At 42.1% G+C, this 18406-nt stretch overlaps 1 protein-coding gene across 1 annotated transcript; it reads left to right on the top strand.

The window, feature by feature from the left end:
- Positions 1 to 120: 120 nt before the first annotated feature.
- Positions 121 to 17906, top strand: LOC144493034 (uncharacterized). Its single transcript, XM_078211847.1, has 7 exons — positions 121 to 316; positions 4564 to 7680; positions 8047 to 8185; positions 11093 to 11242; positions 12229 to 12335; positions 13057 to 13102; positions 17356 to 17906. Exons 2-7 carry the CDS (start codon positions 4570 to 4572, stop codon positions 17478 to 17480), a joined length of 3678 nt encoding a protein of 1225 aa, XP_078067973.1. The 5' UTR covers positions 121 to 316; positions 4564 to 4569; the 3' UTR covers positions 17481 to 17906.
- Positions 17907 to 18406: the final 500 nt, after the last annotated feature.

The raw sequence follows: 18406 nt of genomic DNA, 5'->3' as shown, positions 1-18406 counted from the left end.
GCGGTTGGTTTCCATGGTGACAGTGGATGTCGGGGCAGTTGGTTTCCATGGTGACTGCCCGTCAGTGTCCGCCTCGCTCCTGGAATTTGAATCGGGTGACGGTTGGGGCGGAGATCCCGCGAGAGCCGGAGCGGGCTGACGGGAGGGGGCGGGGCCTCCAGTTTAAATGGCGGCGCCGGCTTCCAACGGGTGTTTGTCTGAACCTGGAGCCTAACGCAGCGCTGTAAGCCGGTCTGTCTGCACCCAGAGCTGCTGGAGCCGCACTCTGCATCCTGTCGGCGGGCACGGCAGCACCCAGGGTGGCCATGTCGGGGAGGTTTGTATTGGGCATTTTTCTCTAACTCCCTTGGTTGGGAGGTTAACTGTCTCCACATTCCAACAGGGTCTGCGCTCAAACCAGAATAGAAAATGCTGGAAACTCTCAGCAGGGCTGACAGCCTCTGTGGAGAGAGAATAGAGCTGAAGGTGTCTGGGCGGCTCTTTCTCAGAGCCAGTCTGTACTCCACTGGCTGCAGTGTCTCTGATAAAAATGCCCTGAGGCTTTTCACAAACATTATCAAGCAAAGTGCGAGCCTGAGCTGCCCAGGGTGGTGTTGGGTCAAGTGGCTCTGATGAAGGGTCATCCAGACTGGAAACCCTGGCTCTATTCTCTTCCCACAAATGCTAAAGTAAAGTTTATTTATTAGTCACAAGTAAGGCTTACGTTAACACTGCAATGAAGTTACTGTGAGAACCCCCTGGTTGCCACAGTCTGTGCCTGTTTGGGTCAATGCACCTAACCAGCACACCTTTCAGACTGTGGGAGGAAACAGGAGCATCTGGAGGAAACCCATGCAGACACGGGGAGAGTATGCAAACTCCACACAGACCGTGACCCAAGCCAGGAATCGAACCACTGTGTGGACCTGTCAGACCTGCTGAAATTTTCCAGCATTTTCTGTTTTTGTTTCTGCAGAGTTTTGCTTTATATTATTTGACCAAAACCTTGGTCAGATAGGTAGATTTCAAAGGATGTATCAGAGGAGAGAGTGAGGTGTAGGGATCTAGGGAAGAGATCCCAGGAATTAGGGACTAAGCAGCTGTAGGCACTCCTGCCACCGGTAGAGCAGTTATGATGCGTGGACATCTTTGAATCCCTACAATGCAAAAAGAGGCCATTTGGCCCATTGAACCTGCACTGACAACAATCTCACACAGGCCCTATCCCTGTAATGCTATGTATGCACCCTGCTAATCCCCCTGACCCTAAGGGGCAATTTAGCATGGCCAATCCCCCAACTTGCACATCTTTGGACAGTGGGAGGAAACCAGAGCACTGGAGGAAACCCACACAGGCATGGGGAAAACGTACAAACTCCACACAGTGACCCAAGGCTGGAATCAAGCCTGTGTCCCTGGTACTGAGGCAGCAGTGCTAACCACTGTATGCTGATTGTGCATACACTAACTGCCAGAATTAGAGGAATGCGCGTATTGTGGAGGGTCGTAGTACTGCAGACTGAATTGATTGGTTTGATATTTTGACGATTGCATCAAGTCTTGGTAATCTCGTTACATTGAGATTGCATTACACTCAATAATTAAGTTTGCCAGTGACTGCATGTTCTTCCCAACATAGTCTCAAGCTTGGACAAGTCATCTCCAAATATGGTTTGAGGATGAAATTTTTGCTACTTTGGAAATTTTAATGTGTCAGGGAAGCACTAACAATCTAGAGTGTCTGATGTGCCCACTAATTCTCTCTCCGATGTAGCTTTTATTACTTTACTCCCTTCCTCACTCACCCTTTGTTACTTGCCTCCACAGGGTTATTTTTGTCCTGTCCTTTTATAGGTTGTGGATTGGAAGCTTTTTTTGAGGGTGGAGTTTGTATGAGAGCATCGTTGCTAATTCCTTTGTCATTGCATTTTTTCTTATCAAAGGTTCTCCTCCAACTAGAGAATCTTGTCTTGTCTTTTTAACTGACTTATGGGGAGGTGGTGATGTAACGGTATTGTCCCTGAACTAGTAGGCCAGAGTCCAACAGCAGTGCTCTGGGGACCTAGGTTTAAATCCCACCATGGCAAATGGTGAAGTTTATATCAAATAAAATCTGAAATTAAAAAGTCTAATGACATGAACCATTGTTGATTGTTGTAAAAACTCATCTAGTTCACTAATGCCATTCAGGGAAGAAGTTTTAAAAACATTTTATTTATTAGTCACAAGCAAGGCTTACATTAACACTGTAAAGAAGTTACTGTGAAATTTCCCTCGTCGTTGCAATCCGGCGCCTGTTCAGGTCAATGCACCTAACCAGCATATCTTTCAGACAGTGAGAGGAAACCAGAGCACCCGGAGGAAACCCAAGCAGATATGGGGAGAATGTGCAAACTTCACACAGACAGTGACCCAAGCCAGGAATCGAACCCGAGTCCCTGGCACTGAGGTAGCAGTACTAACCACTGCCACTGTGCTGCCCCTGCAATCTGCCATCCCATCTGGTCTGGCCTACACGTGACCCCAGATTCACAGCAATTTGGTTGACACTTAACTGCTCTCTAAAATGGCCTAGGAAGCCATTCAGTTCGAGGGTCGGGGTGGGCAATAATTGCTGGCTTAGCCAGTGATGCCTACATCCAATGAATAAAATGAAATCCTGTGTCTTTGCTTCTGTTTTTGTGGCTGCTTGCCTTGCCTTTAGTTCTCCAATGCCACCCCTTTCCTCACCCCAATAGGGAATACTGGGTGTACTGCAGCTGTACAGGACCTTGACAAGATCAAACCTAAAATACTGTCCATCTGCATGCAGGACCCAGATCTTTCTGTCGCAGTAACACACCACCCTGCTCTCCTGTCCACATGTCCATCCTTGGCCTTTTGCAATGCTCTAGTGAATCCCATTGCAAACTGGAAGAAAAGCACTTCAGCTTCTGATTGGGCACTTTACACTTCCGGACTGAACATTGAGTTCAACCACTTCAGAGCATGAACTCTCCCCTCCACCTTCACCCCATTTCCATTTATATCATTTCATTTTTCATCTCAATCATCCATTTTTATCACTTTTCATTCTTACAATTTTCCATTTCTCCAATCTCGCTGTGCATCGTGACTTCAACTCTTTCCACTGATGTCTCTTTGTCTCTCCCCCCCCCTTCCTTTCCCCCCTTTCAGGGCACCTTCCAATCTGAACCTCTGAAATGCCATTCACACATTTAATGGACACTTTAGCATCTTTCTCAGCCTTCACCATTTTTATTTCCTTTGTCCAATTACAGCCCCACCCCTCCCCCACATATTATAATTCTTGTCTGATTTTATTTGTTCTTAGCTCGGTCAAAGGGCCATCCAGACTTCAAATGTTGACTCTATTCTCTCCACAGATGCTGTCAGACTTTGAGATTTTCCAGCATTTTCTGTTTTTGTTTCTGATTCCAATATCTGCAGTATTTTGCCTTTATTTTTAAAAACTGTGTACAGTTTTGGTATTTTTTTTGTTTGAGAAAGTATATATTTTCCTTAGAAGCAGTTCGGAGAACGTTGATTTGCCTCATTCCTGGTGGTTGAGGGGCTTATCTTAATACTTGATGGGTTGGGCCTATATCCACTGGCTTTTTGAAGGTTAGAGGATTGAGAGTTGATCTTATTGAAGCATGAGATCCTGAGGAAACTTGATAGGGTAGATATGAAGAGGATGTTTCCAATTAGTTTTTTTTATTCATGGAACATTTATTGCCCATCCCTAGGTGCCTGAGGGCAGTTGAGACTCAACCACATTGCTGTGGCTCTGGAGTCACATGTAGACCAGATCTGGTAAGGATGACAGATTTCCTTCCCTAAAGGACATTGGTGAACCAGATGGGTTTTTCTGACAAACGACAATGGTTTCATGGTCATCAGTAGATTCTTAATTCCAGCTATCTTTTATTGAATTCAAATTCCACCATCTGCCGTGGCGGGATTTGAACCCGGGTCCCCAGAGCATTAGCTGAGTTTCTGGATTAATAGTCTAGTCTAGCGATAATAACACTAAGTCATCCCCTCCCTTTATTGGAAAGACAGTTTAAGCATAAGAGGTCTACTTTCCAAGATGGAAATGAAAATAATTTTTTTCCTGCAATGAGACAACAAAAAAATGGAATTGAGACCACAACCAGATCGGCCATGATCTTAAAGGGCTAACCTGCCTTCTCCAACTCCCAAGTCCTGTCTTCCAAATCATCTTTGTTTTTTCATCTTTTCTGTCAAATTTTGTTTGCCTTCACAATTCAACTGTTTTTGAAGATATCAAGCTAGAATGAGGAAAGTCTCTCTCCTGGTCCATCCTGTCTTGCACATGTTAGAAATGATCACTTCCAGGACTATGCAATTAGAACATTCTACTCTTTTCACATCAAATTAGTTCAATTTTTGTTATTTGATGTATAATGTACTGATAAATCTCTTAAATGCTTGTGTACTGTGTTCTCTCAACCCACATGTACGTTGTTGTTGATGAGCTGTTTTTATATAGATTGTTGCTGATGAGATTTTATTCTTTCCTTGCCTTTGTGCTGAAAAATGCCAACTTCGCCCAGACAGCGTTCAATGAAGTCTTCATTAGCTACACCAAAGCGTCGTGCTTCAACATGTGTTTCCACTAAAACTGCAAGTAACACAGTTGTTTCTGCTGCTTCTAAGAGGAACAGTGTAGCACCATCACAATGTAGACATCCACTGTTGACCAGAGAAAATCCATGTAAAAGTCGCTCAAAAATTCCACAAACTGAATTGAGGCAGCAGGCAGTTAGTACCAATAATTTGAAAACTTTTGAGAGTACCAAGGTTTTTAAGAAACGAGCGTCAAGTGTCTCAAATGTCAAAAACAGGCCATTTGGCAGAGGATCCCTCAGTCTAAACTCTACCCAAAAATTGAGTGGAAGGATGGATATTAAATGCAAAATGGCTGCACTCCCAAATGAAAATTCTCTGAATGCAACATACTGTCTTCCAAATTCTGGTGACAAGAGTACAAGGCAGATTCCTCTAAAAACAAAAAATGTAGATGGGGTGATGGTACAACAAAACGTGCCCAATATTAGTGTGTCTGACAGTATATTTGAACGTGAGCACATGCAATCAGCCCATTGCCCACCACAGCTTATGGAACCTAGTTATGTATCGCCCTTATTCAGCAGTTTTGTTGCAGAAGAATGTCTACATATAGCTGCTGAGTTAAGTAGTAAAAGTGAGACCTCTCCTCTCTGTACAGTTGATGCCATAAATCCTGTTCCTGCAGCCAATGTTTCCATGATAAATGAGGAACCTGTACCATTTGACTGTTCAGTCTTCTCCTGCTGTTCTGAAACCCCTCCTGCAAAATTGCCACTTGGTGGCAGCACCTCAAAACTGCAAGAAGAAGGCTTAACAGATGACAATCGTCAACTAGTTCTCACAGAAGCAGAAATCAAAACTGAAGATTCACCTGTTAGTGCTAAGATGAATAATGATATTGAAACTGAAACTCTGCCTTGGTCCCCTGCAAGAAATTTGATTCAACTAAATGAAACCATGGTGCCAAGTGACCCAAATGACCATGACGATGATGCACCAAAGCATGATGTCTATTCCAACAATGTCCTCAGCAAGTCACCCACCATATCCAATTGTGAGCTGCTCCCACCGACAGTAGATTTAATCCAGTTGACTGAAATCAAAGGGAGCGGTGCATCAAATACACAATCTTTAGGTGCAAGGGGTGATGCTTCTTGTGAAAGTTTCATGCCTGCCAAGACTTTGCCTGACTGCAATTTATTGCTATCTAAGGTAGATCAGTTGTTTGAAAGAAGCATGCAAAGTGATGAAAACCTAATTTTGCCAATGCACAAAGGCAGTTTTGACAATGAAACCAAGGCACCTGTTTTGTTAGATTACAAGCCATCTCTTGCTACACCTGATTTAATCCAGTTGAACGAAACAATAACTCTGCAAGATAAAAACGTGACGTTTGACTTATCAGGACATGAAATCACTTTTGGAAATGACCTCCAGGCCAATGACAAGCAAGCTGTAGTGCAGTTAAATGGTACCATGACTGTGGATGATCATAAAAATACAACATTCGAAACGTCAAAATATGAAGATTTGGGCAATGACTGCAAGGTAACTAACTTGTCCAATTGCAGACTGCCTCTATCTGAGAGAGAGATGGTGCAATTAAATGGTACCATGACCATGGATGACCATAAAAATTCAACATTTGATGCACAACCAAGTGAAAGTAAGCTTAAAAATGATAGTAATGCACTGGTCTTATCCAATTGTGAGCTGCTGCAGTTAAATAATACCACAACTCTGGGTGACCATAAAGATGCAACATTTGATGCCCTGCCACAGGAAGGTAATCTTGAAAATGATTTGCCAATCTTGTCCAATTGTGAGCTGCTGCAGTTAAATAATACCACAACTCTGGGTGACCATAAAGATGCAACATTTGATGCCCTGCCACAGGAAGGTAATCTTGAAAATGATTTGCCAATCTTGTCCAATTGTGAGCTGCTGCAGTTAAATAATACAACTGTGGATGACCACAAAAATGCAACATTTGATGCCCCGCCACAGGAAAGTAATCTTGAAAATGATTGCAAAGCACCTGTCTTGTCTGATTGTGAGCTGCTTTTACCTAGGGGTGATAGAGAGCAATCAAATGGAATTGTGAATGTCAATGACTGCACTGCTACATTTGATGCATCAAAGCGTGGCAACAGTTTGGAAATTAACCCCAGCAAATTAACTAACCTGCCTGATTGCAGACTGTCTCTATCGTCAGGAAGCTTGACTGAAGCCAGATTTGTGAGAAAATGTGCTCCAGATTGTGGATCAGAGTTGGAGCGAGTGAAGGAGACTGGCAAAAGTAGCATCTCAAATTTAACTCTGAATTTAGAGAAGCGGGGTGATTCCATATGCTTGAATAAAATATCTAATAAAACAAATCAAGGCGGTAATGTCAACTGTTCTACAGAATTGCCTAAAGGTGATTGTGCTCTCAAAGGAAGTGTACATTTGAGAGAAACCTCCCAGAACAAAGAAATAAGTATTTGTGAGCAGGCAGATTTAGTTGATATGGTGAATTCAGAATGGGCTCCACATTGCATGTCTACTCCATGCTTTACAGGGAGACAGAGTTTTCCAGAATATTTACGACTTGATCATTCTTTTCTGGCTTCAACCTCCACACTTCAGGATAGTGTGGGTAATGGAGTGGGTGAGTGCCCAGAGGAACAAGACAGCACTAAAGATGTCGGCAGAAGCTCTGACACTACTGTCACTGAAATTAAAACCTGTCCTGGAAAAGATTCAAATGCACCAAGACCTGGACTGCGATTGCAGCAAACCAAAATTGCAACTGAGAATTCCTTGAAACATGTTTCTCATCTCCCTGGAGCCGTAAGGAAAAATGTTAGTCAAGCACCTGTGTCTGAAGCGCACAAATATGGAGCTCAAAATGATTCTATACCACCACCTGCTAGAACCTGTAAAGTAGGTTGTTCTGCTGCTGTGGGAAGAGGAGGAAAACCTCCAATGCAACCACCTAGTTTTTCAAAGATGCACATTCCAAAACCTCGTATAGTTTCGGGAAGACCAAACAGTGCGATAGGGATTGGGCAAAGTACAACAAATAACAAAGTTCCATCATGCCACGCTGCAGTCACTACTAAAGTAAGTTGTATTTTCACAACCACATTTTAAACAACATTCGGTATTTCACTTGAGCCGGTCACTTTATAATGGCTAATAATTGTGTGCAATGCTTGCCTTGATTCAACGTTGGTTGGCCATCTATAAGCTAGGAGAGAGTTTGTTTTTGCTTTTTTGGGGTTTATTGAATGGCAACAGGTCCCTGGAAATTGAAGATCACTAAGTGTATATCCGCACCGATCTTCAAATTGCTGTTAATAGTTTTGCATTGGTCTAATTGCCTAATTCTTAACACTATTATCCGTGTATAGTATACTATTGACATTATCTCTGCACACTATTTCTTATAAAACAAAATCTTTGGTTGTAAATTATGTCCTTTTCCAGATACCTCTTAAAGCAGAAACTAATCAACCTTTGACTAAAGCTATCTCGAAGATACCTGAAGTAAGGAAAAGATCTTCACTGGTAACATCAAAACTAACTGTGCAGGCAACAAAAGCAGACTCTAAGCTTCCTAATATAGGTAAATATTGTGCACTTTGCTGATTAAATTGTGGAAGGATTCTGAAAGAAAAAGCACCTCGTGTTCACTAATCAACCTCCATTAATACAGGACTAAATGTGTTTCTTTATTTCATGGGAATGCCGATCACTAATTGCCTCTTGAACTGAGTGGCTTGTTGGCCATTTAGAATTAAGAGTTTAGGATCTGGAATCACCTGTAGGGTAAGGTGAACCAGATTGGTTTTCAAGGCAATTGGCAATGGATTCATGGCCGTCATGAGACATTTAATTCCAGATTTTTATTTGTTTCCAATTTCACCATCTACCATGGTGGGATTCAAACCCTAGTCTCCAGAGCATTACCCTGGGTGTCTATTACTAGTTCAATGACAATACCATTATGCCATGCCCCTACAAACTTTTAGGATGGCCTAAAGAAAAATCTTAATTGATACTTGTCACAGTGGTTAGCACTGCTGCATCACAATGCCAGGGACCTGGGTTTGATTCCCGACTTGGGTCACGTCTATGCCGAGTCTGCACATTCTCCCTATGTCTGCATGGGTTTCCTCTGGTGCTCCTGTTTCCTCCCACAGTATGAAAGATGTGCTAGTTAAGTGCATTGGCCATGCTAAATTCTCCCTCAGTGTACCCAAACAGGTGCCAGGGTGTGACAACTAAGGGATTTTCACGTAACTTTATAGCAATGTTAATATAAGGTTACTTGTGACGAATAAATAATACAGGAAAGATGTTCTTTACTTTAGAATTGAATTTTCACTTAATTTTAGAATAACTAAGCTGAGAGATGCAAAATAATAGAACCCTTGATCAAATAATAATGCATCGTGCCAGCTGAAGACCTCTTAAGTCAGGCGAAGCTACACCAAGATAACTAAACAAACTACTCAATGCGCCCAGTAGCTTAAACCACTGGACTCGATCAGGATTGCAAAGTGCGTATTATGATTTGAGATCAGACCCCTGCATTTTTAAGATCTGGTGAGGGACCAGAATGTTATGTTTTAAAGTAGGGTGAGATTCAAGACCCTTGCTAAAAGAATGAAGTCATCAGATCCCCTGTTTTGAACAAACAAAAATTAACTTTTCCATACAATGTCAAAAAGATGAGACAATTTATGATATCTACCTTGTGCTCTTTAACATCTGAGCATGAGTTAATATGAGGTGGACGTAAGTTAACAGACAAACTGATAAAGCACACCACACTGTAAAATAAATAACAAATGCAACCCAGAGAGTTTCTACGAATTACTCAGCAACCTATCCAGGCATTCATAAGCAACTTAACTTCCTGAGACTCCATTCTCTGGATTTCAGTCTGCACCTCCACCTCAACCTGCACAATTTCAGCTCTTCAACAGCTGGCTAGCTTTACCAGACTGGTGAAATCCAGGAGCAGTACCAAACTCCAATTTCTCCGGCTACTCCAAACTACAGGTGATTCCCAGGACTGTGCCTGGGCCCTAACCTGGTTTCAGGTTAGAGCCAGTGACCTCCTGCCACTACCCCCATTCTCAGGACTTCTCCTGAGCCCCAGCAATACTGAGCCAACTGACAGCAACTCCTAACAACAGCACTTTTTTCAATATAGCCCTTTCCAAACTGCAGAACACTCCCCAAGCAAATACACAGATAAATCAAAACCCAAAAACTATGTGTCCATCTTCATGGTGATGTAGACTTCCAGGGCTCTAACTCCCAAAAACAAAACTATTCTCTGGGCTGCATTTCTTTGCAAGCATTGTAGACACTTCATTTCTAATTCCCTAGCTAAGGAATCCCATCTGCTGTTTTATGATCTTGTAACTCCTTTCACTCAAAATGGCCCCAATCTTTTCCATATACTAGTTTTCAAGCTGGTTTAGATGCTTTCTCCCATCCATTTTCTACAATTAAACTTTTAATCTTCCCAGAATTAAAAATGACCTCTTAAAATATCACCCTAATAACGATGCACAGAAATCCCTTCCACTGCCATTTTGGATTGCTTTTAGTAAGATTTTGCTTTTGGGAATCTGTGGTCCTAGCACAATTTACTTCCTGGCAGAGCAGTGTGGGTGAATAAGTAGAGTTGATCTATGTTATTGTTGCCTACCTAGCTAAGGGAGATACTTTGGGATTGAACAAATCCAATTTTACTGGACAGTTAATTTTGCAATACTCTGGCAGATGTTAAGGTACATTAAAAAGCTAGTCATTCCAAAGCCTCTTTGTTCAAATTTCCATCAATCTTCGCAGCACTAATTAATTGATTCATGTTTATTTTATTAGTGTCATGAGTAGGCTTACATTAACACGGCAATGAAGTTACTGTGAAAATCCCCTAGTTGTGCCACACTGGCACCTGTTCGAGTACACAGAGGGAGAATTTAGCATGGCCAATGCACCTAACCAGCACGTCTTTTGGACTGTGGGAGGAAACCGGAGCATCCAGAGGAAACCCATGCAGACACGGGGAGAACGTGCAGACTCCACACAGTGACCCAAGCCGGGAATTGAACCCGGGTCCCTGGCGCTGAGACAGCAGTGCTAACCACTGCCATCTTGCCACCCATGTTATTGGACTTCTAATATTAAAAACTGAATAATTGAAGATGCAATGTGTGGAAATTAATCCACTTGGGTCCTTGCTGGTTATTTCTGTCTTTGTCCTTGCATTTTATATTTTATACCGTCTTTGAACTGATGTTGCTCTGTAAAAGTTACAAATTTCTGGCTATCTGCTTGTTCTGTTAAGTGAGTGATCAAAATCATCTTGTTGGCTTAAATCCCATCCAGGATCTTTTTAATCAGTGAATTTTGTTTCAGCACTTCATTTAGACCAACCTGTTCCCCTCCAATTTAGTCCAGTTGGAATATGTTTCTCCATTTTAGATTTACGATTTTAACTTATTTTTCACAGGTATGGCTGGTCATCCACATGTCAACCGGAAAGCCAACAACTCTTTAGTTTTGGCCTCCCAAAATGATGTGACCAGCATAAAACGGCGCAACAGTGCAATGGAACAGAAGAGAACACCAAGTCCACCCCCAAAGAAATCGAAGACTGCTGGTATAGTGAAATCATTGTTTTCTGTATTGGTTATACAGTCTGTCTATAGGATTATTTTCAGGGAATATTACTTGTTGGGGTGAATACTAACTTGAAACCGATCGCACCCAGATCATAAGTGAATACTTCCTTTGCACACTTGATTCCTAACCATTTTACACAGCTGTTGAAATGCAAGTGTCATGAAATTTATTTGGAAAAGTATCTGGGGCTTTTCTTGAGGTATGCATGCATTCATCTGAGAGTCTGAGTGTGTTCACATTTTGTCTAATGCACTTATTCCACTATACATTCAAAAGTTTGCTTTTAAATTACAAAAGTCTCAAATCACATCTGAAGAAGTAGGATATATGCCCATCAAAATGAAAAACTAGTATTGCTAAAGTCAGGGGCAAAATAATGGCATATTGCAAAGCAGCATTAACCTGCTGTAGTATTGAGTGGTTTTACTTCTCTATATCCAGGCTGATTTCCCTGCCATCTGTTTCCATTTGTAAGACTAATGCACATCTTTAAATTGGCTGCAACTTGAAAGTTGGCAACCTCTTTTTTAATTTCAATAATGCTGGCTTTTCTCCTACTGGGGTATTTTCTACTTAACACAATGTGTTCACTCCCCTAGAGATCCGAGTGATTTTAAATCTTGTGTGGTCTTGGTTCATTTGTTTATGGTTGATGCAGTTTTGACTTCATGAATTGTGTATGGCTGAACCAGTTTAAGTGGTGTTTTTTAGTAAATAGTACCCAGTTTTAATTATCAATTGTTTGCCCTTGTTTTCTGCCTTGGATGTGTCTTGTATAAGCATCATTACTTGCCACAAAATTTTCTGGGGACTGCTGTTTTACTTGTTTTCTAGTTTTATGTTGCTTTTCTCTAGGGGAAGTGTAAAGTTTCCTACGACACTTAGTTTTTTGAGTATTGTGTCTTCCTTTTTATTTGCGTTTTTTAAATCCATTCTGTCAAATCCTACTGCTTTATTTTACAGGAGAGGTGACTGCCAAATTTCAAATGAAAACAAAACCATTACCCTGCAAGCAGAAGGTGGGGATGAAGGCAGGAAAGAGTCGAGCCTCAGAACCAAAAGTCAAATTGGTATGTAAATGTCTTTGACCACATGAAACAAAAACTGATGGGAAGATTCTTTTCCCTCTTTTTTTTTTTCCTCCCTAGATGTCAGAAATTGACCACCTATGGTATTTAAAACAAAAACTTGGGTGCATGAATGTTTTGACTCGCTATTCTGCAGAGTGGTCAGTTGCTATGTCGGCTTTGTGCACACATTTTCCCTTTGCAGGAAAAAGACTTGGGTTTTTGTAACACCTTTCACAATCCCAGTTCTAACGTGCTTCACTGTTGATGACTAACTTGCTTTTGAAGTGTGGTCACTTTTGTAATTGGGAATGCAAATAGCAGGCTCCTGCAAACAGCATCAGGAAGCTTTTTTTCCAGGAGACTGATTTGAAAGTTATGTTTTGGTTTCTAATTTTAAGTCCCATAGATATGGAGAACTGTCACCTGTTTTTTTTTCATTTGTACACCTCTTTTCACCCAAAACTCAAGATTAGCTTCAGAGCAGACCAACCAAACACCATTGGCTGAGGCCTACTTTGTTTGGGTACCATTTGGGATTTCTCAATCCAGCAAGGGACATTTTCGAGTGTTCTTTCCCAGAAAACGCCTGCTCACATCTTCCCTGTTAGCTGGCTGTCGTCTTGAGTAATGCTTCAACGCCCAGTCCTGTATTTTTGCATTATATGGTTTTGTGTTGCTTGAAAAGGTAATTAAATTGTAATGGTGGATTCTCTCTTTGCAGAATAAAACAGCGAAATCTACGTGTAAATCTGAACAGAAAGAAGTGGGTAAGAGTCTTGATTTTTATTTCTCTTTACACAGGCCATTCTAATCAACCCCCAAGGAAAAGTAGGTTTTTTGCTTTCCACCCCCTGCAAGGCACAAAATTCAGCCTTCAGGTTGTCTGTACATCAACTTCTGCAGTTTAACAGAGAATTGTCTGTCATGCTTCAGCAAAACATTTGGGATATAGTGTTTGTCATTTTTTTGAGTTGGCAAGAAACTGTGTCCGATATTGAACAACCAGCAAAAAGTATTTGATCTCAATGGATAGTCTAGCAAAAGAAGAACATTACATTTTTATTTGCAATTCGTACAGCAAACTTCATGTTGGAAGTATCTCAAAAAATGCAATTGTTTTAGGCTTGGGTGTATAGTCATGTGTTTTGTAGGAAAATGCATTAATTTCTTTTTTGGGATCGGGCACAGCCCGTTCTAGCTAGATGAATCTGTTTGACAGTTTGTCACACTAGTGATATTGTGGGAATTCTAAGCTCCATTTTCTTCACTTGTGGTCACTTTTCCCATATTGGGTGTCTTTAAAATCACTATTGAACTGCCACCCAGATATGAGATCAAGACATACTTGCCTCTGCTAGGTGCTGGTTTGTTACGATCCAGGGAGAAACTAGCACTGCAATAAAGAACCATTTGAAGCCATTAATTTAAACAACGTGACCGTAGAACCACAAAGTTGCGGTGCAAGAAGAGGCCGTTTGGCCCATCATGACTACACTGGCCAAAAACAAGTGAAAATAAACTAGCCACTTTTCGGGACCTGGTCGCATAGCCTTGCAGGTTACAACACTTCAGGTGCAGATCCAGGTAGCTTTTTGTAAATGGACTGGGTGTTTCATCCTCAACTACTAACATAGGCAGTGAATTCCAGGTGCCCCTTGTGTGCCCTTTAATCTTTCTATCAACCACCTTCAATCTGTGCTGACCAGTAATTGACCCCTCAGTTAGGGGAAACAAATCTTTCCCGTCTACCATGTGTAGGCCCTTCATTTTTTACAACTTAGTTAAGTCACCCCCTAGTTTTTTATCAAAGGAAAATAACCCTCGCCTATCCAATCTCCTCATAGATGCAATTTTCAAGTTTTGGCAATATTCAAGTAAATCTCCTTTGCACTTTCCCCAAAACAATGACATCCTTGCTGTGATGTGACCAGAACTATTTCCATTCCAGCTGTGAGCTAACTAGTGTTTTATACAGTTCCATCAATACACCCCAGCTTTTGCATTCAGTACCTTGCCCAATAAAGGAAAGCATTCCACTGCTTTCATGACCACCTTTGTCCACTTGTGCTTTCCACCTTCAAGGGCCTGTGGACATGTAGAATCCCTACAGTGCAGAAGGAGGCCATTTGGCCCATCAAGTCTACACTGACTCTCTCCATTGTACCCAGGTCACATTTCCACTTATTTACCCCAATAATTCTTCTAACCTATTGGCAATTTAGCGTGGCCAATCCACCTGTGGGAGGAAACGGGAGCATCCAGTGGAAACTCGTGCAAACACGGAGAATGTGGAGACTCTGTTACCCAAGGCTGGAATTGAACCCAGGTCCTTGGCACTCTGAGGCAGTCGTGCTAACCACTGTGCCACCCTGTTTAAGATCCAGGTAGCAAACTAGTACTCAAATACAGGACCTTTTTGGGCAATAATTTAAACAGTGATTACAGAACCATAAAGTTATGGTGCAGAAAGAGGCCCATCATGACTATACTGGCCCTACTTCAAGGTCCCATACTTCCTGATCCTCCTCCCCCCCCCCCCCCCCCCCCCCAATATCTGTTTGAGTCTTCCTTTGCTTTGTTTCCCTCCCCAAATGGTAACTAGTGGCGTGCCACAGGGATCGGTACTGGGGCCTCAACTATTTACCATTTATATAGACTATCTGGAGGAGGGGACTGAGTGTAGGGTAACAAAGTTTGCAGACGACTCAAAGATAAGTGGAAAAGTGAATCGTGTGGAGGGCGTAGAAGGTCTGCAGAGAGATTTGGACAGGCTGAGTGAGTGGACGAGGATCTGGCAGATGGAGTATAACGTTGACAAATGTAAGGTTATTCACTTTGGAAGAAATAATAGCAAATTGGATTATTATCTAAATGGAAAAAAATTACAACATGCTACTGTGCAAAGGGACCTGGGGGTCCTTGTGCATGAGACGCAAAAACTCAGTCTGCAGGTGCAACAGGTGATCAAGAAGGCAAATAGGATGTTGGCCTATATCGCAAGGGGGATAAAATATAAAAGCAGAGATGTCTTGCTGCATCTGTACAGGGCATTGGTGAGGCCGCAGCTGGAATACTGTGTGCAGTATTGGTCCCCTTATTTGCGGAAGGATATATTGGCCTTGGAGGGAGTGCAGAGAATGTTCACCAGGTTGATACCAGAGATGAGGGGTGTTGATTATGAGGAGAGACTGAGCAGATTGGGTTTGTACTCGTTGGAATTTAGAAGGCTGAGGGGGGATCTTATAGAGACCTATAAGATAATGAAGGGGCTGGATAGGGTAGAGGTGGAGAGATTCTTTCCGCTTGGAAAGGAAGCTAGAACTAGAGGGCACAGCCTCAAAATAAAGGGGGGTCAGTTTAGGACAGAGCTGAGGAGGAACTTCTCTGAGGGTGGTGAATCTCTGGAATTCTCTGCCCACTGAAGTGGTGGAGGCTACCTCGTTGAATATGTTTAAATCACGGATAGATGGATTCCTGATCGGTAAGGGAATTAAGGGTTATGGGGATCAGGTGGGTAAGTGGAACTGATCCACTTCAGATCAGCCATGATCTTATTGAATGGCGGGGCAGGCTTGGTGGGCTAGATGGCCTACTCCTGCTCCTATTTCTTATGTTCTGAAATGCATTGTAACAGGTAATGCAGAGGAAATAGGGAGGAACTTAAACATTCTATCTTCTAACAAAACCATGCTGCCTAACCTTGATCAATCTGCCTCTTTCTAAGTGACAGTTTATCCTATGTATCAGAATTGTTTCCAATAATTTGCCCACCACTATAGTCAGACTGACCGGCCTATCCCACTCCACTTTTTTGATGGTACAATGTCCACAGACTTTGTCCTCTGGGACCTTGCCTGCATCTGGTGAGGATTGGAAAATGATCTTCGGAGCATTTGCTATTTTCTCTCTCGACTTCCTTTAATAGCCTGGGATGCACTCCATCTGGCCCTGGTGATTTATCCACTTTCAAGGATGCCAGTCTCCAGTCCTTCCCCTCATACTTATTGTATCTAATATTTTGCACTCTTTAGAATGTCTGTATCATTCCTCTGTGAAGTCAGACCAAAGTACTTATTGAGATCACTACCCACGTCTGCTGAATTAAGCCACAAGTTACCATGTACATCTGATGTTCCATATTTTCCTTAGTTATTACTCTTAATGTGCTAAAATATCTTGGGATTTTCTGATTTTACCTGCCAAGATTTTTTCATATCCACTTTTGCTTTCCTAATTTCCATTTTTACTTCACCTGTAATTTATATATTCCGCTAGGCTTTCGACGGTATTAAACCTTCAATGTCATAAACTTTATTTTTCTGCTTTATCTTGGCCTGTATGCTTCTGGATTACTGGGGGTGCTCTAAATTTGGCAGTACAACCCTTTTTCTTTGTGGGGTCACTGCTTGTCAAATCTTGCCTTTGAAAAGGGCGGCACGGTAGCACAGTGGTTAGCACTGCTGCTTCACAGCTCCAGGGTCCCGGGTTCGATTCCCGGCTCGGGTCACTGTCTGTGTGGAGTTTGCACATTCTCCTCGTGTCTGCGTGGGTTTCCTCCGGGTGCTCCGGTTTCCTCCCACAGTCCAAAGATGTGTGGGTTAGGTTGATTGGCCAGGTTAAAAATTGCCCCTTAGAGTCCTGGGATGCGTAGGTTAGAGGGATTAGCGGGTAAAATATGTGGGGGTAGGGCCTGGGTGGGATTGTGGTCGGTGCAGACTCGATGGGCCGAATGGCCTCCTTTTGCACTGTAGGGATTCTATGATTCTATGAATACCAACCCCCCCACCCCCCCCCGGCTGCCACGGATTCAAGTTTTTCCTTCTAATAGATGTAACCAGTCCACTCTTGCCAGCTCACCTCCCAGCTTTGTAAAATTTGTATTCCCCTAATTTAGAACTTTTACTCCTGCTTTGTCCTTTCCCTTGTTGATGATAAATCAATCTATATTATGGTCACTATCTTCAAAATGAAACATAAGGGTTTGGGCCTGATTTCTAAAGCTTAAGCTCTCTTGTTTCAGCCGAGCTTCAGAGAAGAAACCAAGAGTTGGAGGAGAAAATTGTCATGTTGGAACTGCAAAATGCTGCTCTTCGGCAGGGAAAAGAGAATCTTTCGCATCTTCCAGAAGAAGGATCTGACATTTAGAGCCTTGTGCCTGAATGGCAGGTAGCTCGTTCACTAGGTGTTAGCTTTTCATATCCTTAAATCAGCTGAAATTTAAATTGACCCAAATGTGCATCTGTGGACACATTTCCTGAATTGTCAACTAAATCTCAAAACTTTATAATCAGGTTGAATTGTGACCTCAGTTGCTGTTTCAATCCTGTGGTATTAACCTTTTGAAAATCAGGTGTGATGTATCTTATGGTTAGTCTACCTTGTATTTATCTGCAGTAATTGTGTTTATCCATGAAATATTTCTATTGTCAAGCTAAGTTTGCAACTTGCAGCTGCCTCAATCATATTTAACTGTAATCTCCTGCTGACTTGCTTGCTGTTTGTTAAATGCATATGTCTTGTACTTTTATAAAAGCTACAAACAAATAAAGTTTATCAGAATGATATATATACACCATGCTGTTAGTTATTGTGTGCGAAGATGTTACTGCATCTTCGATGCTTCTGATCATGGGTTTTTGTTTCCCTGCTCCCCCCAGTTGTTTTGGGCATCCAAATTGAGGATGACTTGCTTCCCCTCTGATTTTAGTGGGTTCTAAAATGGCTGATAAGTCCAACATGTGATCTGCAGACTCTGCCATATGTAGGGCAGATGGTGCTTCAAGAGGTTGGCTAGATTGTTCTGCGGTGTTGTGGAGTTCCACAAACTGATCACAGGCGACTCAAGGACCGGTTCTGAGAGCATCGTCTTGAGATAGCACTCTGCCTAATCATGAATGTTCACTTTATACATTGTAAATGTACACAAGACATTGTTAAAATTCCAATCTTGTCCACCCAAGCAGGCTCCATTATCTCCTAGCTAGATAGTATTTGTCCTCATCCAGAAACTATACTTGACTCTGTTTTTTTAAATTCTTTTGTGGCATGTGGGTGTTGCTGGCTGGGCCAGT

The sequence above is a fragment of the Mustelus asterias genome, chromosome 4 (assembly GCF_964213995.1).
Source record: "Mustelus asterias chromosome 4, sMusAst1.hap1.1, whole genome shotgun sequence".
Taxonomy (NCBI): Eukaryota; Metazoa; Chordata; class Chondrichthyes; order Carcharhiniformes; family Triakidae; genus Mustelus; species Mustelus asterias.
This window is presented reverse-complemented; position numbering and strand designations above follow the sequence as displayed.